The following is a 24,470-nucleotide window of genomic DNA, read 5'->3' as shown; positions in this document are numbered from 1 at the left end:
TATATAGGTGAATAATTTCTGTCTGAAGAAGACTGAAAGATGAGTTGCTGCCCTTCTTCTATGTGTAATAAAGCTGTGTACAGCTTTGTTGTATGTACCATTATCACTGAGAATACTTTGGAAGAAAGGATATGAATAGAGACAGTCATGTTTCTTCAGGATCCATGGAAAATGTACCTACAGTTGAAATGTGAACACTTATTCCTACACCCAAAATCACTTCCACCTTTTCTACTGAATTGTTTTGTAGAAGTACATATGTGTGTCCTGTGGCAGGAGATTGTTCTCACTGACACTGCTTTGAACTCAACTGCACCATAGAGTTTACAGTTGCTTCTCATTGGTTATATGCTCATATAACCTGACTTATTTCTGTCTGTCTTGCTCCCATCTGTCCCCAATTTTCTCAACTTCTAATTCTGCAAAATTTCTGATTGATGTTCTACATTCTTTGAATAATTAGGGTTCCCTTGTAGCAGATGCTTTACTACTTCCGTTTTTCTGTTCATATGCTATAACAAAAAACCTTTTCTGCTTGGCTTGGATAATTTCTTTTAAAAGGAAGGATGGCTTTGTAACCAGTATCTTTGCCACTTAACGTACTGGAATAGCCCTTAGAGACTGCTGCATGTCAGCTGAGACCTGACACTGCAGTGCAGTCTGAAGTGACACACACTGATACTGACAGTATCAAGCAAGCAGTGTATTTGAATGTCACTGGTGCTCATCCTCATCCCAAACAAACTGCAAAATTATGCTTGAGGTGTCTCCCTTGGTCGCCCTGATTCAGGTGGAGAAAAGCTCATTGTAGAACAGGGTAAGCAACATGTCTTTGCCTCAACCCTTGCTTACTCCTTCAAGTGCATATACACATGCCTGCTGTGGCAGATGGGCTATCACCCCCCCGCCATGTTCCTTACAAGCCCTTTCTCTCAATCACTTTTTAAACCTAACTGGGGAAAGCATGGCCTGGAGGCAACTTTTCCTTCTTCAATGGCATTCCTGTCCCAAATTTCTTAAGTTAATGATGGTGTTTATGAATTTGGGTAATTTGAGGTGGGAAAGTCCTTGTGTTTGTAAGTACATATGTATGTGCCCACACTGTATATGTACAGTGTATAGACACACTCTCAAAAAAAGATAAGCACATCATATTATTACTTGGGTTTAGAGCCTTTTAGAAACAGCAGAGGCCTGAAAAAATACTGGTGTTTTCCAAGAAGATTGTATTGATAGAACTGCCAGGGCTTTCACTGGGCTGAGCCCTTACCTGCAGAGCAGCATCTATCCCTTCCACTGCCTCTCTAGGAAAAAAATTCAAGACTGTCAGAAATCAATTATTTCCTTGAAGAAAAGCTCCCATGTTTTAAAGTGTGGTTCTAAACCACAGAATAATATTAGTAATAGCTTCATTGCCTGAAATGTTTTTTCAGTGTTGCTTGAAGAGGTTTTACTTTTCTTTTACTTTTTGCCTGGAAGTTGTTTTTATTTTTATTTTCTATTTAATAGTGTTGATAGTGTTGGACTCTGTCCTAAAGAATATAGAGTCAAAGCATAACAGAATAAATAAATAGCTATTTATTTATAAAAAGTGGGAACTCCTCATAGTAACAGGAAGAAATTAAAATCAGAAATGATTAACAGTGGTTGCAGTACAGTGTTTAGGCATGTCTTTTGTATAGCACTCAGCTTCAAGAGAAAACAGATCACTTGGACTGAACACCTACAATAATAAAGAATCCATCTGTTATAAATAGCTGTGATGTTTTCTTCCATGCCTGTGTGCAGCAATGAGGGGGGAAGAGGCCCACTACTGACAACCCTCTTCTGAGTAGTATTTGATTTTCGAAAGGGAGAGGGTAATAAAGAAAAGAGGGGGGTAATTCTGGTCTAGTGGTAGGGAGGAAGGTCCCAAAGCAAACTCCTCTGAAGCAGTGGAGTTGGGAGGTTGCAGAGAAATCTCTGCTAGTGCTGCGAATGCTATGCAACTCCTCTTCCATGTTCTCTTTTTTGTTTTGTCTCGGGGCAGAAGGAGACTGTGGTTGGTTTCCCTCCAGGTCTTCCTTCCTCTCCTGTTCATGGGATTCCCTGGAGTGCCTTGCTGCTTCTCTCAGATTCACTTGGGTTGTGACCACCTGTTAGAAGCCCTAGTGATGGACAAGTACAGTCCTGTCAGTAAAAAGCTTCTCTATGGCTTTCTCTGCCATTACTGGCATGCAAGCAAAGACCTTGTAATGAAAATAGATTTGCTCCCCGAAAGGAAATGTTGTTTTTTTTTTTTTGGCTTATAACTTTGGTAGAGGGATTTGCACAAGCGGCTGCAACCTCTTTTTCTCATGCAGAAAGATTTTTATTTTATTGGTTTGGGTTTTTTTTTTCCTTAAATAAAACACTTCATGCAATTGAGTGCAGCTCAAAGTGCCACTTTGAGAAGAACTGACTTAAAATTATCGCTCTGTGGCTACTAATAATATTAAGTGCTTTACCCCTGAAAAATGAGTAACCCCTTGAACTGTGGCATGAGTTTCTCCAAGTCCAAAGCAAACTTACTTGCTTACATCACTGATCCATGGCTGATGATTCTGTGGAGTGTGCTGATTGGTTCTTTTACTGAGCAATACTAAAATCTGTCTTTTGATAACAGGATTCTTGCTGAGACCTTAGGCATTTGTACAACCTAGTGCAGCTGGAACAAAGCAGTGCTCAAATCTCATCTTATAATAGGGCATGGGGAGGTGAGAGGGGAAGGGAAGGCAAACATTGGTGCAGGGAGAGAGACGTTAATCTCTGCAGTGTCAGTGTGTAAGGTGTAATTAGTTACTGTGCTTTGCTATGCACAACACCACTCCTTTCTCCTTTGTTGGTATATATTCCTTAGACAAATCAAATGTCTTGAAAAAATACAAACTAGATGTTTTATTGTGCATTTTTTGTGTATTTTTAAAACTGCTCTTTATGTAGGTCAAAGTGTGATATTTGTGAAGGTGTGTTTTGCTGCATGAGCAATCAGTGCTGACTACAGCAGCACTTTAGTAATACTATAGTCCTATTTTTTTCAGTAGTAAACTCACAGTGTTGTATGTATTTCTGTTTGTAGTGTCCTGTCTCTCCCCCTGAAGAAGAAAAGCTTATCACCATCAAAAGGCCTAAAAGTCCAGCTACAAATGAGTTATCAGATATCAACACCCAAACCAACTGGACTAAGTCTCTCCCGCTGCCAACGCCAGAAGAGAAAATGCGACAACAAGCACAAGCCGTCCAAACAGATGTGGTTCCTATTAATGTGACTGGTAGGCTTTCAATTTCACTAATTGCATTACACTGATGAGAGAGGGCAGAGATGAAAGGGGATCTGTACAATTGGCTAGTCTTTAGACACTCATATATTCAATGCATGAATTTTAAATTACTTACCACATCTTTATATGAAAACCATTTTGCATTTAATAGTCTAAACCTGAACTTAATTAGAAAATATCAAAATCCCTTAAAACTGTCATTAATGGAGATAGTTAAAATATGTGGGTTTGAAACAGCATTAGATATTGACGAAGTGCAAAAAGAGGGCTGAGAAATAGCAGTGTTTTGCTGAGGACTGCGCTGAGGATGTGTAATTGAAAATCATGTTTTATCAAATGTTGATGGTATTTTAAGATTTTCTTCTAGTAATTTTATTTAAGGAAGGTTGTCAGGAACTTCTGTGTTCCAAAGACTAAATGTTACAAAAATCAAAGAAGAAAGCTCTAGGGTCTCATTTTTATCAGCAACAAAAGTTTCAGGTGTCAAGGAGAGTAGGGTTAGAACAGCAAAAGTTAATGAGGCTACACCTTTGAGCAATACTCTAGGTAAGACACTCCACTTACATAATCATAGTCCACATCTTCTTGTTATGAACTGTGTATTAACTCTTCATTTTGAAAATGCTCTTTGATTTTACAGTTGCAGAACTCTCACTCTGAGGAAGTTAAATTACATTAAAGACTAATGCAGAATAGACAATTCGTTGTGGGTAAAATAGAATTTATGTCAAAGATGGCATTATCACTTAGTTTTAATAACCTCGTTTTTCTGCACAGTATCAAGATTGTCTCTTATTAGTTAATTCAGATAACTGACTGCTTGCCTGCCAAAGCCAGGATGATATTCAATATCCAATTTATTTCAAATGCCATATGGCATGCTCTGACTCCATGCTTACTCTGACAATCAATAGTTTGCAATGTTTGGTTTTGTTTTGAAAGTAAATTAGGTTCTCTTTCCCTTCATGACTACCAATGCCTTTTTCACCTGTATTTTTATAAGCTAGTATTTTAATTAGTATTATTTAATAGTATTTAAATATTCTAGTAGTATAGGAACAGGACAGCTCTAACATCAGCAATCTCTGAGAAATCAACAAGAAATTATTCCTTCAATAGCAGAAAGTATTTGAAGTAGACAGATAGATGAAGACAACATGAAGTCATGAATACTCCACCTCTGGAAAACTAATAAAAGGAAAATACATGCAATGCTGAAATGTTACTAGGCCAGTTGGTATTATCTAGGGAATTTAGGGTACAGATGCAGAAGGCCAAGTTATGGGAACAGCGGATAATCTGACATAATCAATAAGCTTTAGATACTGTGGCAGCAGGAACACAGTATACTTAGAGAAACAGTAATCTGTTGTTTGATTTAATGACTCTGCATACTGCAAAAGATATGGGAGAAGTAAACAGATGAAAAGAAAAATGAGGTAGAGGGATCAAATAACTCAGAGAATTAATTCAGTATCATGTGGAACATTACCTTGTTTGGATAAATTATGTGTGTGACTTCAACCTGCATAATTTGATTGGTGTAGCAAAGCTTGTGTCCCCTGAATTGATTAGCCAGGACTCAGAAAACTCAGCAATTCTCAACTTTTGCAATTGAAATGTGCACATGCAAATTATATCTCACTCATATTTATCTCACTTTTTCTGGAATGTATGACAGAGCACTTACTCCCTTTTAAACATGGTAATTGGAAGAGGTAGAAAGGCAGGGCATTAAAGGAAGACTGCTCTTGCATCATGCGATCTGGTCTCCAGGATCCATCATTCCCCTTCCCTTGAAATAATTGTATTGCCGCTGTGAAACAAGGCAAGCATGTGAGCCACACACAACATACAGAAAAAGCTGCTGTCCTTGTTCCTTTTAAAAAGTCACAATCTGCTCCCCTCCTCTGCTCTCCCACATACCAAGTAATTTTGTTTTGTGAAGTTCCTTATGTTACTGCACGAGGCAGGAAAAAAACCTGACAAGAAATCCGGTGCCGTTTGTTCAACATAACACGGAACAAACCATTGAGGATTTTTGTTTTGATTTGGCTTTTTCCTTCACACACTCGTTTCCTTACTCTCCCAGAAGAGAGGTCAAAAAACTTCAATTTTATTACTCCTGGCATGAAATAAAAGGTTAACCTCTGAAGAGGTTGCTGGCAATTGATAACGTTCTCAGCAGTGCATCAGTGGTGATTCTGCTACAAAGGCGTCTCACGTGGCTGTGCAATTAATGCTCCATGAGTTCAGCTTTCAGGGCTCTTTGGTGAACAGATTGCAACTAATACAGTAGTCATAAAAATCTGTTGGATCGCCTGAAGGTGGAGGGGCATTGCATTAGGCTTACAAGCTGCTGACTAGACATCCAGATTTGGAAGCAGTTTTGGTCTCAAGAGTGCTTGGGTGGAGCTTTATTCTGGAAGGGCATAGACTGAATTTTTCAGTGGTGGCCAGTCTTTGCATTTACATATCCTATGGGTTAAAAGATATATATGTATATATATAATGGTGTCTGCTCTCATGGGCTTTCCAGAACTAACTTTCTTTACAGATGGAGGAGTCTGGTAATGGTGGAGGTGATCAGTGCCAGGCTGGATCCTGCAAAATTTTAAGCATTTGCTTGAGTCCGGCTTGATTGACTTCAGTGAGATTTAAGTGCATACTTAAATATTTTCTGTGAATCCAAGGAAACTGAGTATGCTGCGTGAGGGACAACTGAATAAAGTATATAAGGAATACCTAGATGATTTATTACAAACCTGTAAGAGAAGGAGAAAAGTATTCTTAAATCTGTAAAATATACTTACCATTGACATTGATATTTTCTAAAATGAAAAAGATGACAATGAAGAAAGAAAAAAAGACTGAGACATTCTGATTTTGCTTGTTGGATTTCACTGAAGTTGCTATTTTGAAATTCTACAAATTTGCATAGTGGCCTTTGTATATCAAAAGCCATTAAAGATGGATTGGTTGAGTTAGCTTTTAGGTAGCTCATTTGGAACAAATTGCTGTGGATCATTTGACACAGTAACATTTCCCCATGACCATCCTGTTTGTGCTATCTGAAGCTTCATGTAAAAGACTCTTTCCTTGTTTGCACCCTGTGCTTACCACTTACATTTTATTCCAGGGCTTTATTCAAAGCTACGGTACAAATTTCTTGCAACTCACCATCTTGGGCATGATTGCTGGCCTTTGTGTGGATAGAGATATGTTCAGAGATGCAAAACTTTATTCTTCAAATCAGTTGGATTTGTATAATATGGTTAGAATTATTTTTATCGTCCTGCAGGACAGAATAACCTAATGTCCTGACTTTTGCCCCATATGGGTCGTAACATCCTAATAGCGGTGCTTCCCGAGACAGTGGATAGTCTGTCTCAATATTTCAGGACTACTACTAAGCCAGTGGGATCCATAGCTCTCAATTTTGTAGTTCCCATGGGCTTCCCCTCCTCCCTTAATCTGACTTCAGTCAATCCAAAAGTTGGATGAAGCTGACATTTTGCGACTGCAAGGATTCCACTCAGCAAAAGTGCGGCCTGTGGTCAAGGCTCTGGTCAAACAGAGTCAGAGTCTTTATATTTACAACATGGTAAATGAAAATGCTACATTTTTTCCCTTGCATTTTCACAAGTCCACATGCTATACTTCCATATATGACTGTATCTTTAACTGTATAGAGGTAATGAGGTTTTCTATGCTACTCGCACGACACACATCGTACTGATGTGTGCAGTCAGCCAGGGGTAATTGTTATGATGTATTAGTTACCGTGCATTAATCACTTTCTAGAGGTAAATAATTTGGCCATCAATTTTCAAAAAAAAGTGTAGAATGGAAAAAAACATGTATAATGCATTTCAAGGTTTTCCTGCCTTTAAGTTTTAAATGGATCATCTAAAGGACATTGAGCAGTGCTTTAAAAAGGGAATTAACATGTGAGCTACAGGGGGTAGCTGTTAAAGTTTAAAAGTAGCAGAGAATTAGCTCATGATCTATAGTGCAATCTTTATCTTACTGCTATTGAAATGGCCAAATTATAAACCTCTAAACAAAAGTGAATTCCTAAAGAAAAGCTGCTTTATGATAGTGGTGCTTCTGGGTCCCATTATGATACAGCACATGGTCATCATAAGGCTTTGTCTGGCAAAGTGCACTTACACATTTTTTTTAGCTCATGGCATTGTATATTTTTATAATCATCTGTAAAATTTCGATTTGAAGCAGCTTTCGCTCTGAAATATTTATGAGTCCACGAGATCAGTTTGATCTCTGTGTGCTCCATAGTTCTTATTTGTATTCGTGTTAAAAGATCAACACCAGAAATGCGGTACACTTGACAGGTTCAGAGGAACTTGGAATGAAAAAAAGGGCCTCATGCGAATTAATGATGGAGCTGTGCAAAGGCATCGTAATAGCTGTTGCCAATAGCAATGTCTGTTCCCACATAAACCATTGTGATCCTTCATTTTCATGAGCAGATTTGCTTTTTCTGCAGCTCATTACTTAAAAATAAATTAACAAAACCACAGAAAAAGCTATGAAGGGCCAAAATAAAGCAAGGATTCTCTTTGCTTGTGGAATTAGAGCTGCTCTCACCAAATATGAATTGGGCTCAGGAAGTCAAAATTCCTTTTAAAACATGCAGTACTGTGTAATGGATATTTGTGTCTAAAGCCTTACTGTGACAGTGTGCTGTATCTTCCTTCAGTGTAAACCTTCATTGTAGGACCAAGCTAACACCATTTATTAATGCCTTTTTTTCCATTTCTACAACAAAACTAGTGGAAGAAAGTGCATGATGTCAGTGTGCTTGGAAGTAATGTTGCTTTGCTTGTTCTACCATGTATTAGGGGAGAATTTCGACCGCCAAGCCAGCATTCGGCGGTCTCTAATTTACACAGACACGGTGGTAAGACGGCCGAAGAAAGTCAAAAGGAGAAAGACTATTACAGGAATCCCTGACAACATACAAAAGGAGCTAGGTATGGCTCATCAGAACTGTATTCCATCCACTGTTCATTGTCACTGCTTATCATTACTCGACTAACTACATCACCAGTGCTCATGAAACCAAATACAGTCTGATAGCCTATTTCAGTTCCAAATATGTGTGTGCCTCCTTGCCACCTCTTGCATTGGGAAGCTGGGACCTTTAATCTGTTGACTTCCATCTGTTAAAGGGAACAGGGTGTTTGGAAAATGGTGTGCTGGTACAATGAAAATGTGCAGGGATGTAAGGTGTCTGGACTTTAATGCTTTCCTTCAGATTTGGTCATCTCTTCCAGGATGTTCACTGAAGCAAAACTGAAGTGGGCAGATGTATTGGCTTGTGAGTAATTATTTAGTGGAGTAAATCAATTCATGGATGCCTTCCTGAATCTGCCAAGGATTGCAGATTGCAGATTCAGAGTGAAGAACCTATTTTCCAGTTCAGTTTTGGCAACCCCTTAAGTATCAGTGTTACTTGATTGGCAGTAACTTACCTGGGTTTATTAGCTATTCCATATATTCTAAAGTAATAGAATATATGGAATATATTTCTTTCCTTTAGAATATATGGAATAGCTAATAAACCCAGGTAAGTTGGGTTTATTAAGAAGGAGGACTGCCTGAGGTAGTATAAATGTGGTCTATCTCCTTCCCATTTGGTAATAGATGCGAATTCAAAGCTGATGAAACAGTCTGAATTTTGGCAGATCTTTCAGACACTTTTTGCAGAATTCTTTGATTTAAATTGTGTTATTTTAGTTTATTTTTTGAAAAATTATTTCAGTTTTTCCCAGATTATAACTTTACAGATAAAAGTATCTCCACCCCCCCCCCCTTTTTTTTTTTTTTTTTCCATAGAGGAAAAATATGTTTTAAAATAGTCTGGCAGAACTTAATTTTGGTGCTTTACGTGTGAAATCATCTCATATATTGATGATTTCAGTAAGTTTTAGTACCTTGCATGTTGCATCTATTTATTTATTTATTTTTAATTATGTTTTCAGTTCTTGGTCATTTTTCTGGATTTTTCAGAAACAGAAACAAAATTCTGTAGCTTGTCTGGATGGGTTTGAAATGAGCTAGAGGGTCAGGCACAGAGAAAGCCAAGAAACAGACAATTACATGCAGAAAAGTTTGTGAGTGGAACTGTGCTCCTTCAGCATCTGTAATGAAAGAGTCCTCTGCCATGGGAATCCTCTGCCTCAAGAAAGCATTTACAAAATGCAAAGGTTACATTTGTGATCATTTCAAAAAGATTTTTCATGCTTGAAGACATCAACTGTAGTTGTATTTGGTGGAGTAAACTGAGAATGCAGTTGGCATCTATCCTAAAAAGAATTCTTCAATTAATACCTTAAAAGAAGTTTATGACTTTTGCCAATTGGTTCACTAAGGATGACAAGTTTTTACCTTGATTTTCATCTTTCATGTCTGTGCTGAGCACATTTCATGTTGCACTACTTGGAGGTTTCCCTTGGCTTCTAGTTTAAATTGTGGACTGTCAGTATCCCACTGTAGTAGCGCTCTCTGGATGGTTCCCTGGCCCCCAGCCTGCAGGCACACAGGGCTTCAGCCATCTGCCTTAGGGCATAAGTTGTCTGAGGAGCTCCATATTGCTTCCATGGTGGTTGTATCTCTTCCAGGGAGCAAATTGTATGCCAGGAGAACTCTGTGACGGCAGTATCCATCCTATTAGCATATTGGTTTCCATCACAAGACAGAAGGTGCACTAGAAAAGAGTGATAGTATCTTATCTTATACCTGGGGAAACCAGACATACTGCAGTGAAGGGACATAGCCAGTCAGCCACCAGGCTGCTGGCAAAGCTGGGAATAACTGCAAGTCTCCCGCATCCCTGTTCAGTGCACTTTCTGCCTTTTCTCCCCTGTCACTCCCCAGATATTTCTGTAGCAGTCCATTCCCTATTTCTCTTACACTGTCCCAAAACAAACAACGAGTTGTTTTAAAACATTCCACAGTTCATTTGATCGGAAAAAGTATCCGGACTAAACTCCAAATTAAGCAGTTGCATTATGCATATTGACATTCTCCCTGTGGTTTCAGCTGAATAAATCTCTTTGTTTCTCCTCTAAAGCATTGCTGTGAATGGTTATAATATTTGCACAAAGATTAAAATCCCTTGGTACACTAGAATTGCTGTGTGCAGGCTAAATAACCAATATATACAGCAGATTCTTGTAACCTGTTGTTTATCCTTCAGAAGGAAGCAGAAACTTGAGAGAACCTCAAAGCTTCAACCAGGCTTGGACTATTTTCATTTCTTGTGAGAGAGCCTAGAAGAACTTTTGTGAGGCCAAGCTGCTGGGGTTCTCCCTTGGCTGCTTTGGGTCCTTTGGAACAGAAGAGACCAAGCAGAAGAGAAAGCCTGCACTGGCTGCTGGCCTGAGCTCACCGGATGTGGTGCCCTCATAGAACTTAGCCAGACATACTGAAAGGAAACATTAACTTCACCCATGTGCTCAAAGTATCTTTAAACGTTCCTGCTTTTTAGCATGGAAATGCTGTTATGTTTTCACAGGTGTCTTCCAGCGATGAGCCAGTCTCTCTGTGTAGACTGGAAAATTCTGCATAAAAAATTCTGTGTAAATAAAATGCAACGTGATAGATGGGATTCTGAGACACAGTAAGAATGTGAAGTGTCTACCAGTTTAGAGATGGCAACTACTTTTTGAAGTTGTTTTTTAACTGCAGCACCCTCTCAGTACTATTTAGAAGAGTGACACCAAAGTAAAAGGAGAAGGCAAAGCATTCTTCTCTCTGCCAAAGACAGCAATGATAAAGAATTAGTTCTGCATGCTTCTGAATTACCTTCCTTGTCTTACCGAACATAAATATTACATACATACTTAATGGGAGTCAGTGTTGGGTCAAAATGGCAGAAAGAGCAAGAAACTTTGAGATGTTTTACTTCAAGTGCTCTTGGTTTCTCTGCTCTGTTGCCATTATCCATTGTCTCTAGATGTCTTCTTCAGATGGTACCTTACATGCAAACCTATATTCGCCCCTCAGACAAGAAGATGATTCCCAAACAGAAGTTTGGTAGAGATGAGCACCTCTCTGGAAGAGCCTGTCACTGGCCTTGCACATTTCTTGGCTCTTGGTTATCATCAGCTCCCTTCATGCATTCCAACTCTCCAGATGAAGTAAAGGCAGCAAAATGCTTTCCATGGTCCCTTCTTTGTGTCAGTGCTCTAGGGTCTAGCTCAGACTAACTTTCTTTTTGTGAAGTTCTAAGTTACCTGGCTGTGAGTGATTCTCAGAGCTCTGCACCAGTGCAATCCTAGACACCAGTGAGCAGCTTCTGATGTCTCAGACTCCCTCCCTGTCTTGCAAGGAGGAGCAGGTCTCAGACCTGACTATCAGTTCCAACACAGTTCCTAATAAACATACCCTACCAAAACAGGGGAGAGGAAAACATCTTCAACTTCTCCACCTTTTGATTCCTCCTTCTGTCTGTTTGATGTTTTTTTTTTTTTTTATTCCAACGTAAATTTTCTGTCTTCTTGGTTTCCAAAAATGTCTTCTAATTTTATGCTTCATTTAGATTATTTAAATCCTTTTTTTCCATGTTACAGATCCAATCCTTTTTTTACATCTTAGAGATGCAATTCGTAGTCGTTTTGGTTCTGTGATTTTCTTGCCCCAAGAACTTTCTTTTCCCCTTCTTGACCTAAAGGTTCAAAGGGTCAGAATAACCTCATACTGTTTTTTCGGCTTATTTTCCTACCTCACTTTTTCAGTAGCTCACTGTCACCTGTAGGATCTCATGTCAGTCATTGAGATGGAAACAACTGACACCTCAACTGTCAGTCCTTCATTTGCTTTCTTGCCGTGCAGCTCAGACCCCTGGTGGTACCAGTTGGTGTCTCAGGTATCATTTGGGACTGTTGAAGCTCTCTCTTGACATGCCTGAGAGGAAGCAATTCCATCTCAGCAACATGGGGGCAAATGAGTCCTTCTGATCTTTGAAAACTCAGCTGTTCTATTAAAAACGCCTCTTAATTGATACTCTTTTCCAATTAGTTCCCTCCAGGGCTAGCAATCACTCAAGTTACGGGTCCCATGGGTAAAAAAAGTCCCAGATACCCATTGGTCCTACAGAAATACCACACAAATACCCAGCTGTTCCAGCCAAGTAATTCTGCACCTGCTTCTATTTGGAACTTAACAGTCTTTGGAGAGAATATCTCTGTTTCAAAGTTATTGTGCCTTTTGACTAACACTGGGTTTCTACCTGTAGTTTTTCACAATTTTACCTTTCCAGCACTATCCATGTATAGATCAGGTGTTAGAAAGCAGGTATAATCTGCTTTTTGATACTGGGAGAATGAAGAACACAGATGCCGAGAATATAAACTTCACCAGAGGCTGTTAGGTTAGAGAAATGAACAGAATCAAGAAAACCTGAATTCCTGATATTTACATCAGAGTTCTCCCTCTCAGGGTGGCAGTGATATGTGCAGGTATTCAGGATGTTTTTTAGCTGGCAGTACTGAAAAGTTTCACAAGATTCACTGCAATATTTTTCTTCCCCTCTGAGAGATTACAGATGCTTCATGGATCACAATGAAAATTCCTTAAAATTGCCATAAGCTCAGTGTACTTGTCTGTTTCTTGTTGTGTATCTGTTAAAATCACTCAGTTTGTAATTGCTGGGGTAAAACAGAATATCTGGGGTTTTTTTTTTGTCACAATAAACTGTGGTGCCTGCACAGTGACTTAGCCAGTTTACCAAGTTTGCAGGATTGCTAGGTGGGGCATGAGGAGGCAGTGAGAGCAACACACCTTAGGAATGTGCCTGTGGCATAAGAAACAAGTGCTTACATTAGAAATGGTTAGTCAGAAGGTAAGAGAGACTACTTCTTTGTTCTCATTGAAACAGGCATCTGCTTTGTGACACCAACACACACGCTGTTTATCTTTTCAAGCCCTCAGTTTTCCATGCTCATTTCAATGCAGAGGACCTTTCATGTGATTCTCTGCAAGGAGCTGCTGGTGGCACCAGATCAGCTGGAGTCACAGCATGGCTGCTAGTAGCTAGGCCCCAGGGATTATATACAGACACACTTTCTTCCCCATCAAAATCGCCAAATTTGTCATTCTCAATCCCTGTCCTCTCTAATGAGCAACACCAGTGACTACCAGAGTCCCCAGAGTGGATATTTACTAGCTGCTGGAGCCTGCACTGAACATGCACATTAGTGAAGAGCATTTGCCGTGAGAGATTTGCAGCATAGTAGGGTAATGAAGAAGAGCATAGATACAGGTCTGCTGTGGTGGACGTAGCACTGACTGCAGTGCTGCTGGATACAGGATCATACAAAAGGCAGACAGGACAATTACTTTCAGCCACTTTTATCATGCACCCAGTTTGCACATACTTCTGAATTCATAATGTTCAGCATCAGTAATCTGATGTCTGGTTCTGCAGCATTTTTTGCTGCAGCCTGCTTACACGTTTTCCCTGCAACTTGATGGATTTATGGATGGTATTCTTTAAAAGATCTGATTCTCTTCAAGGATTTTGGTGTTGCAGATATCTTCTATCTTCTGACTGCTATTTATTTAAGTAGGTGTTTTCTGACAAACCTAACATCATTAGTGTACTTAGTCAAAGGCTTGAGCTGTCCCTTAGAATGGGATTGGCTTCTAGCTGCAGTACTAACAAAGATTTTAAGGTGATTTGAAAGTCCTTACTTTCCAGTATTACTCTAGAGGTGAGTGGGGGTTTTACAGTGCATTTGTAAATCGCAAATAAAATATTCCTTCCTACCCTCCTCTGAATTTCACCAAAATCATAAACACCTCAGCATTTTACCAGTATACCTGAGTCTTAAATGTTCCTCTGGTTGGTTTTTTGAACCATTTTCCCTGCAGATTTCTGTTGTCCCTCTTCAGAAAATAGAACTATAAAAAGAGTAAATCCTCACAGCTTTGCTGATAGAGTTTCAGAATTCTAAAAAAAAAAAAATTTTCTTAAAACCTCAAAGTTATGTTCCTGTAATAGTAACAACAATGCAAAATTCCTTCCCTGACCATATCCCATAGAAGGATTGAAGGATGTAGCCCTGTAGTTTATCTGTCTGAAGCTGGGCTGTCTTGCCCTCCATAATCCTGTGTTTATTTGGGCTCTGAATCATTCTAACTAGAAGAGGCCCCACACCACTGCAAAGACTTGCCCCAGTGGGCTTCCCTGCAGTATTGAGGTTGTGAACATTTGCTGCTGTTGAGTCAATTTATGCAGTTTCCCAGAGCATATTAGGCTGGACCATAAATGACATCTATTCTGTTAACAAACCCAGGGTAAGCACTGGTTCTCAGCAGCATCCTGTAGCTACCCTCTTGTTAGTGTACTGTTCTGGCTGGGGCAGCCAGCAGTGCCCAGGCTTTTTTGGGGTGTGTGCCAAGGGAAGGGGCAGGAGCTGCTGCACCAGGCATTTTGGTATAGCCTTCAGTGGCCTCCTTTATTCAGTGGCCTTTTTTATTCAGTGCCATTAATTTTCTTTTTCAGACATCACTGTGCATTTACCATGAACAGTATGTCCCAATAAATGATTCTAACTCTCCTTGTTTTGAAAGGAGAAGGAGAGATTAGCAAGTCCAGCATTGGTTCACTTTGCCATTTACCTTCTCCAGCAGTAACATTTTGAACAGACATAAAACACCCATCTGCATTATACTACTTGTGAAAGAAGGGTGCATTTAGCTTCCTCTGTGAATACAGTACAGACATACCACATACAAATGCTCTCAGCCACAGGTCAGTGTGTGACAGTATTAGACACTTGCTGTAGTGCTGACAGCTTCATTCTCCACCAGCACAAGCCTTTTGTCTCATCTGCATATGTGTTTGTGTGCGTGTGTGTGTTTCACAGTGGCAGAAGAAGAAAAATACCCCATCTCTTTGGTTATTTACATATCTTGGCATGCAGATTTTTGTTACCAGATATTTTTAATTGACCAACATTAAAATCAGTGATGTCATGGTTCCAGAAACATTTGTAATGTCTACTTTGATGTTTTTCTCTGTCTTAACCAAAGGGGTGCACTGATTCCATAGAAAAAAATACACCTGGAAAGGATGATTATTTTTCTTACTGTACAGTTCTTAATAACTGCATACAGAATATGCAAATCCCTCTCTTGGTTGGCTGCAGTAGTCCATCTGTTCTGACAGTATCTTGTATTAGATTATCCAAGACATTTGCCAGCATCTGAGTATCTAGCTTTGCAGCAAAGCTCTACCAGAAGCAGAAAGAGGCTGCATTTTTATGAGAGCAAGAGAATTTACACAAAGCAAGCTAACTAGGCTTCAAGCTGCTGAAAGACTACTTACATGCCTGAGGAAAAGAAGTAAACAATCCTTTTTGTGTGTGCTGCTTTAACTGTAGCCTTTTCAGAGCCTTCTTTTCCTTACCCTAAATGCCTCTTTTGCCTGCCAAGAATGAGGATGATTAAATGTCCTTTAAGTGGTGTTTTTAAAGCTGCATGATAAGAATACCTATCCTCCCAATGCAGTTTCATACAGTAAATATGAAAGGAGAACATTTCTTTCAGGCATGCTACTTTATTGCTCCTGAGACTCACTAAGGCAGAGACTTGAAATAACCAGTTCTCCCCCACAGTGACATATGTGTAGCATCCTTACCAGCATCTCCAGCAGCATGCCTGCCTCTCTCTTGCTATTTATACAGCAGTGCAACTGAACTCAAAAGCAACAGCTTTACACAGACTAATTTTAAAGCAGTCCTCTGGTTTGTGATTTTAAAAGGCGGCTACCAATATAATTGTAAGTTTAAAAGAGCCCTAAAATCCTTTCCATTGACCCAGTGATAGCTACAAATTGAACTAAAACTGATTTTCCATTGTCTTCAAAGTTGGGGGTGGGGGGAGTTATGCCAATATGTTATTATTCCTTCTTGTAGAAAAAGTGATTTTTTTTTATTTCCTGATGGTGCTGAGGATGAGACAACCATCAATACCAGCTGTTTCTTTCCCCCAGTTCTTAGTGTTTTTCCTTTATGATAAATAGAAAGCAGTTGTATGGAGAAACGTCATCTAATGGTTTTCTTTGCAGTGTTGGATAATGCTTATATGAATGCTGTTACAGCATATGTATTACTTGTGGTAAAACAATGCATGTTTCCATGTGTTAGCATTCTTTCAGACAAACTGCAGGACTTGGAGAGCTATCTGTGTCTCCTGAAATATTTTTTTCTGAAGTGTAATGCTTGTAAAAAGTAAATCCTTTATTCATATTAGTCTCAGATTTCCTTCCCCTTTTCTTTATTGCATGAGGCATTAGCATGGGAACACACTTCATGTTTCTCGGGCTTTTGTGTGTTCCTGCTGCGTTGCCTACTGGAAGTCAAACAGTACTACTTGGTTTCTGACATAACTGATTACTATGGAAATTATTACCATGTCATAAACAGAGGATTTCATGTGTCAAATGTGCGGCAGGAACGTAGACAATTCTGTAAGCAGAAGGTTCCTGGTAATAAAGAAAAAGGGAAGAGAAATGCAGAAAACAGATGATGCCTCTGCAAAATCCATTGTTGCAGATTCTTCTTCAGAAGGCATAACCTGCAGGAGCATGGGGATCGAACAGTTTGCTGAGTTGCTGTTTTTTTTTTTAAATGAGTGAGAAGATAAATGTGAATTTGCGCTTCAAGAAATAATTCTTTTATTTTGACTCCAGCAGTTGGTACTGGCCAAAGTGATTTCCGAGGGCATTCGATGTATGTCCCAGATCACTGTTCCACGCTAGGGAGGCTAGACAGCTATCGCTCTGCTGTGCAGCGCTCTGAAACCAAGGACACCAGCTGCCAGACGGAGGAAGTTAAAGTTGTGCCCCCTTCGATGAGAAGAATACGAGCACAGAAAGGACAAGGCATTGCAGCGCAAATGTCTCAGTTCTCCAGCTCATCTGGAAACATGTCAGTGATGAGTGATTCTGCTGCAGTTATATTTGCTTCTCGCCAAAATAACGATATGGGTTTCCACAGCTTGCCTCGGGTTGGTGCGAGAGTGTCTCTGCAGTCCCTAGATCAGACACAGAGCATGATGTCAAGGCAGACAGAAGACATTGCTGGCACTTTACCCCACCAGATAAGTAAATTGCAAGTGGATGATAGTGTTGTGCATCTGAGGAGTAATCCTACGATGGGGACTCCGTCAAGGCCAAAGTCCCAAGAGGTGAGAAGCTGTGATAGCGAGAAGTCCTCAAGCCCAGCATGTGTGGTCTCTCCTCATGCCACTTACTCAACAAGCATCATACCCAATGCAACACTGTCCTCCTCCTCGGAGGTTATCCTTATTCATGCTGCCCAGAGTGTTGGATCATTGGATAGTAAAATTTCCAGCTCCACTGCCTTTCCAAATCCAAGAGACAATCCTGCTGCCAGCAGTGCAGTAAGTGGGAAGGAAGATCACCATTCTTCAAGTGGTAACTGGAGTGAGAGTAGCTCCACACGTCACTCACAGACTTCAGATACCATGCCATCTACCACTGTTACGATGCTTTCTCTTGGTGACTCTGCTGTCTCTCTAAGCACTCCTGGGAATGCAGAGGCTGGGTCTCAGAGCATGAGTTACAGCTGTAGGAACCCTGCTGCTTTAGCAAGCCCTTCCCAGGACAGCGATGGTCGGAGTGAATCCAGCTATTCTGGGGAGCAAGCACAGGCAGCAGTGAGCAGCACAGAGCATTGGTTGCACAAGTCTTCAGAAAACAGCGAGACCCCTTCACGCAAGTTGGTTTGTACGACACCAGGCTGTGCCACGCCCGGTAGCAATCTGAGCAGCAGTAGCCTGGAGAGGACATCAGTCAGGGATGATTCTACTTCCCTGTATTCTGTGGACCAGGATGGCTATTATGGCTCCATGCATATGGACTCCGGACTGAAGGCAGACATGCCATGCAACAGTACTAATGGTTTTGAGAACCCCCGAGACAGCGTGATAAATGTCTTTGAAGGAAAGGAGAAGAAACATCAGGATGACCACTCAGGCCAAGGGGACAAATCCCTTGCAAGAAACATCTCACTGAAAAAGGCAAAGAAGCCACCTTTGCCACCATCCAGAACAGACTCACTCAGAAGGGTGCCTAAGAAGAAAGCCCAATCCAATGGACAGATACTTGATGAAACCCTCATTGCCACTCTCCAGCATTCTTTGCAGCTGAATCTCAAGTGCAAAAATAGCAGCTCCCCTTCCCAGAGTCCCTGCAGTGATTATGAGGATCCCTGGGTGTTGCGCTCCCGCAGCCAAAGCTCAGTCAGCGCGAGCAGCAGCATGATGTCCACCACTGCTCCAAACCTGTATTCCATCTGCACAGTCACTCCCTCCCAGAGTGAAACAAGTAGCATAAAGTCGGAGTATGCTGACCAGTGGGGTTACTACAGTGACTATGCTGCAGTGGCAGATGAACAGGTGAAATCTCCAGTGACCCATTCTGCCAGTACTTCATCTGCTCTCAGCGATTACAGCATCAGCCACTTCAGTGATGGCTCAAGGGCTTCTGTGCCACAAGTGTCCAGTGGACTGGCCAAACCAAAGAGTGCTTCTCCCGAGAAATCCCACCGAGTCACATCACCATCGAGTGGGTACTCCAGCCAGTCCAATACACCCACTGCGCTTACTCCAGTGCCTGTACTTGTAAAGTCTGCATCATCAGGAAATGGGAAATCCAAGATGAAGCCTAAAGTGCCTGAAAGGAAGTCCTCTCTTTTGTCTTCAGTTTCCATGTCTTCGTCATCTACTTCTCTTTCTTCAAATACATCTACTGAAGGGAGTGTGAGTGTGAAGAAACTGGACCCTGTCCTGAGCCCTCCTGTGGATTCTGGTGCACCTCCTCCACCACCTCCTCTTCCAACATCTCAGCATTGCCCTGAGCTTTCTCCTCCTCCTCCTCCTCCTCCAGCAGAAGTAATGGATCTGTCACCATTGTCGACCTCTCCCACGTTCCCCCCTCCTCCGCCAGAAGCTAGTGTAAGTTCTACCTTTGCTCAGACTGTCCCATGGTTTCCGCAAGAAGCCTCCATCAGTTCGTTCTCTTCCCCTGTTCCTCCTCCTCCTTCTTGCCCCTTGGCTGTCCTGCCACCAGCACCACCGCTTGATCCCAAAATAACAAAAGGTGCAGCAATGTACCCACAGTATTCTTTTAAGAGACGCAACCAGGAGGATTCTTGCTACAGTCCAGTGAAACAGCCAGTCAACAAGCAAGATTCATCAAGACCTGTGATGCCATTAGTAACCACCAAAGCACTGCAAATGGTGCAGTTGAGGTCTGTGAAAAAATCGACAGAAGGTGAATCATCAACTGAATCTTTTTCTGAAACCACTTCTCAGGAAAAGGGTACTGCAAATTCATCATCACAGTCCTTGTTAAAGCCATCTCTCTCACTAAAACTCAGTACCAGCTTAGGCAATGAGGAAATAAAACCTCAAGGCACCTCATTTAAAAATGCAATTCAGACACTGTCTCGGGGTTTTCCTCTCATTCTCTCTGATAACACACCTGTGCTTGACAGTGATCAAAAGCCGATGAGTGCAGTAGGTCTAAAGAAATCTTCTGAAGCTGATGCTCTGGGGTCAGCCACTGATGATACACCTGAGTCCTCAGTGCAGAGTGAAGACCTCCCTTCTGGCATGTCACTTCAGGGGTCACCAGCATCTCCTGACAAGACTCAGGTTGTATTGCCAAGCAAGAAACCACCTCCTATTTCAAAGAAACCCAAACTGTTCCTTCTGGTACCACCTCCACAGTTAGACCTTACAGTGGAGAAAGCAGCTGAAGTGAGTGATACTGCCAGAAGCCCAACTAAGAGAGACGCTGTGCTTGCACGCTCTGAGGAGGCGAGAAATTGTCTTACAGATGGACTCGGTTCTAGCGAGATGGACTCTGGCAGCCTGGTTCCTGAGGGAGGAGCTGCTGGATTCACCTTCTCTGAGACAGTGGGAGCGAATGTCTTTGTGGTACAGCCTGCTGCATCACCAGTTCAAGAAGAACCCAGGCAGGAGGAGCAGTCTGCTTTTGATGAAGGAAGCAGTTCAGGCAGCAGCCAAGACAGTTGCAGTAACACTGACGGGCAGCTATCTCAAGAGAACGAAAGTGGTGAGTCTCTTTTCTCTAATTCAGATGCAGCAGTAGCTATTTTGAAGAAGATAGGGAGTGAGAATAGCCATCCTAGCACTGAGGTGGCATTCTGTAAAGGGCAGAACCTCTTGTGATTGTTAAATCTAAAACAAAAGAAGTTGCAGGGATCTGATTAATACTGTATGACATTTCATACAATTCCTTTCTGACTTCTCATTGTTGGAGACACAGAAAGAAAATGCTTTAACTATGGTAGTATTAAAGCATGCTATGAAAGCCGTTAATTTTTTAATACTGGTTTTGCATTTTAGTGGAAATGTTACAAATTCTGTTTTGTTACTGTTTTCCGCTTGTTATGTGTGAGCAGGCACAGGCATGTATTTCATGCACTGCAGTTCCCTAAGCAAGTGTTGATCTGAAATGGCAATAATGACAGCGCTGCACTCACTCATTGAATCATTGAATCATTGAATCATTGAATGCTTCTCCTTGGAGGCAGCAAGGACTGGTTTCAGGACTGTGTGCCCGTGGGGTTCGCACGACAGACTGACTGTGTTGTTCATTCTCTTTGCATAGTGGAGGTGTTTGAATCAGACACAGCCAGTAGTTCATTCCTGCCAAGCAGTAGTTATGGGGAAGAGACAGATGGAGTGGCAACACCAGCAAGACCAAGGACTACTGAGGATCTTTTTGCAGCCATTCACAGGTACTGTAGAAACTGCCCTTCCTGTACTGTCAGGTGTGGTAGGTCTCTCAGAAATAAATTTTACATTCTTTTATTGAACACCCAATTAAAACAGTCATGGCTTTAACAGAAAGCACGTATTTATCAACTTTCTAGTAAGGCTATATGTGAAAAAGATGAGGAAAAGAACTTGCATTTTATTGTTTTATAAATGTATTTAATCCATTCTGAACTAAACCCACCCAGATTAAATGGATGTAGATTATATTATAAATATCTTGCCCTTTAAAATATCAATTTACATCTAGTATTTACTGTGCTGTTCTCAATCTGCCATATTAACTCTACTGTTGCTTTTTCTGTGTATCTTCTGTTTTCATTCTCGTTCTTCTCCATCTCTTTTTACTCTCTTCGCTGCTTATATGGTGCAGTTTGGGACAGAGGCTCAACGCTAATGCTTCATGGCAAGCGTGGCTGAAACTGGCAAGTAACACAACATGTCAGTCATATGGCAAAACATATGGCAAACGCTGGATTATAGTTTGCCATAATCCAGCCTGAGGTCGGGTATTTTGTGTCAAACTGGTTCATGAATGAAACGTGCAATACGGGCTCTATTATTAATGGCATTATTCATTTCCCTTGAAAACAAAATCATCCGGAATGGTGGCTAGATTAATGTGCTGTTCACGTTAGGTGCTCAGAAAGAAGAAAACCCAAGAAAGCCCCAAGGACAGGAACGCCCAAAGGCAGAGCAGGGAACGCGGGCTCCCTTGGAGCAGCGCTCCCGGACCGCGGCCGGAGCCGCCCGGGCCGGGCTGGGCGTGGCGCCAGCGCCATCGCGTGGCTGCGCCGCGCACTGCAAGCCGCGGAGGGGCCGCCTCCCTGCCAGGGAGTGGGGGATTATCCAGGTGTTCAGTCACGTTGCACATCTGTGCATCGGGAATGAGGGACGGGAAGAGAGTGGCTGGGAGCTGGGAGGCTGCAGCATTTTAGATGCAAATACTATTTTTTTTTTCATTTCTTGAAAATACTCCAGACGTTACAAAAATTACATATATATGATACTGACTTTTGATCATTTACTGTTACCCCTTAGGACTTGGCCTGTATGAGCCATTCCAAAAATGGCCTGTTGCATTCATGTTGTATGGCTCTCTCTAGAACTGTGCCAGATCTGGCTTTAGAATGAGATACTCTGGCCAGTAGCCATTCTCCTTTATGTATGCAGATAGAGAGCGGATTTCTGTGTATATGCCCATATCTGTAATTCATGAGTTTGTGGGGAAATGGACAATGGAACTGGATGTGACATACTTAGAACTGCTTGACACATTTTTTATTATGACTTTGCTTTTGCTGGCTTTAGACTTGAACCACTTTTTTCCTTGGTTGTTAATTAATAAAAAAGGTTTTGGTTTTCCCTCACTGTTTCTAAGAGATATTACTTCAGTAATTAGCACTCTTGAAATCTAGTGGTATGTGCGTTAAGGGCAGGAAGAACAGTCCAAAGTTTTAAGTCATAGTTTTGTTTGAACATATACCCTATCTGTGTCTGAAAAGCCACCAAAACCAAATTTGGTTCTTAATTTCAAGTTTCTTCCATAATTCATACATACTGAGAAAAGCTGGCTAGGTGCTGACAGCAAACTGACTGCTCTGCACTGCATTCACAGTCTTAGCAGATCACTCCAAGCTAGGATTGAAGTCCTTCCGTCCAGATCTTTGCAACTGATTTTTTTTTTCCAATTTAATTTGGGGTTTGGTAACAGTACAACCCCAGCACTGCAGTGTTTAAAGACATCCATAGGCAGCCAAAACCGTAATGAAGGAAAATCTTTTCCCTGTAACAAATGCACACTAGTATTCACATATAGACTTGCAGAGCATCCAACCACCAAAATTATCTGCTGCCTACAGCACTAACACACAGTTAAATCTAGATGACGTTCCTGAAGTCATCATTTTCTCTCTTTGTTGTCTTCTGTGTCCATTCATTCTCAGGCTGAATGGACATTGGTATTACATTCTTATTCCAGAAAGACAGGTGGAGGCAGCAGCAGCTGCTGAAACTAACAGCTGGTACAGCTGCCTGCGGGGATATCAAGTGAGCTATGCATGAACTGCGCCACTTAGGGGAGAGACAGGATCTCTCCAAAGTCTTGGCACAGCCTATAGCAATGTCTGTTGCTGCCACCTACTCAGCTGATGGATCCTGCTTCTTTGTTTTCAGGGTTTTTTTAATTATTAATAGACTGTGATGCATGAACACATTTGAGCTTACCTTGGCAAAATCTCAAGGCTTTTAAGAAAATAAAGCTAAAGATCACATTAAGTAGAAATCTGTTTCACAAAGGGAATGGTCTGGATTGAACACATGCTTGATAAAAATTAATATGGAGTTTTATAGCATGATGATTTTATATCTCTAAGAAGTCTGTTGACTTGTTTTAAACTTCTGCCAAAATACCATATTTAAAATCAGGCATTACACAATCCTTTTTAATTAATTCTTGCTCAGTCAGCAAAAAAAAAAAAAAAGCAGCTGTACTACGGCTACTAGGCATCTACATTTCTTTAGGATTTCTATTAATTTGAAAATGAGGCAATAAAAGTCCAGTTTCCACATATTCCCAGTTCCATGGTTATTTTTTTTTTTTTTTTTTTTTGGTGTGTTGTCCCTGCACTTCATATCTAAATAGACAAACACTCCGCTCTTTCATTTGGAAGGATAACTTTCTTGTCAGGAAGTTGGTCTCTCCTTCATTTAGTTGAAAGTTGCAATGACAGAGCACCAACATAACTGAATTTTGTCTGTGCATCTTGAGCTGGAAAAGTTTTTTCTCTATTTATTTAATACTTGGATTAGGGAGGGGTTTTTTAAAAAATCATTTTATTGAGAATTGTTACACGTGGCTCCCTTTTCTCCATCTTCAGCAGCAGTGCATTGCTGTGTCCTTTTTTCTGAAGGAAAAGTACCAAACTACCCCTCTAATTCTCCAGAGACTGTCAAATCGTAAAATGAAACAAAACAACCTATATACTCTAGATGACATATTTTGAATCAGGTCCCCCAATTAACAGAAAAACAGCATGGAGTTTAAATCTTCATAGCACATTAGTCTGAGCAGTTGAATACTGACTCCAGAAAACCTGATTCACTGAATTTACTAAAGTGTTTTGAACATCAGTATTGCCAGTTTTAGTAGTTTCATTGTTCCAGATTTGCAGAAAAAGAGTAATAAACTTATCCTATACCTCCAATACCTGCATTACTGCCTGTACAGTTCTGGTGGTGTTCTTACTCATGCTTTAGATTTAGATCACTTCTCCCTTTTCCCTATCTCTGCTTTAGCTTAAATTC

The 24,470-nt window shown here is 40.9% G+C and overlaps 1 protein-coding gene across 1 annotated transcript in view; it reads left to right on the top strand.

Annotated features, from left to right (window-relative positions):
* Positions 1-24,470, top strand: part of NHSL1 (NHS like 1) — a 68,443-nt gene that overhangs the window by 40,250 nt on the left and 3,723 nt on the right. The window contains exons 4-7 of the mRNA XM_053937509.1: positions 3,098-3,290; positions 8,165-8,296; positions 17,026-20,439; positions 20,998-21,127. Of these exons, the coding sequence (XP_053793484.1) occupies positions 3,098-3,290; positions 8,165-8,296; positions 17,026-20,439; positions 20,998-21,127 (3,869 nt within the window). The remainder of the gene's footprint in view (positions 1-3,097; positions 3,291-8,164; positions 8,297-17,025; positions 20,440-20,997; positions 21,128-24,470) is intronic.

Source organism: Vidua chalybeata, chromosome 3 (assembly GCF_026979565.1).
Source record: "Vidua chalybeata isolate OUT-0048 chromosome 3, bVidCha1 merged haplotype, whole genome shotgun sequence".
Classification (NCBI taxonomy): domain Eukaryota; kingdom Metazoa; phylum Chordata; class Aves; order Passeriformes; family Viduidae; genus Vidua; species Vidua chalybeata.
Note: the sequence above shows the minus strand (reverse complement) of the source record. Positions and strands in the feature narration are given on the sequence as shown.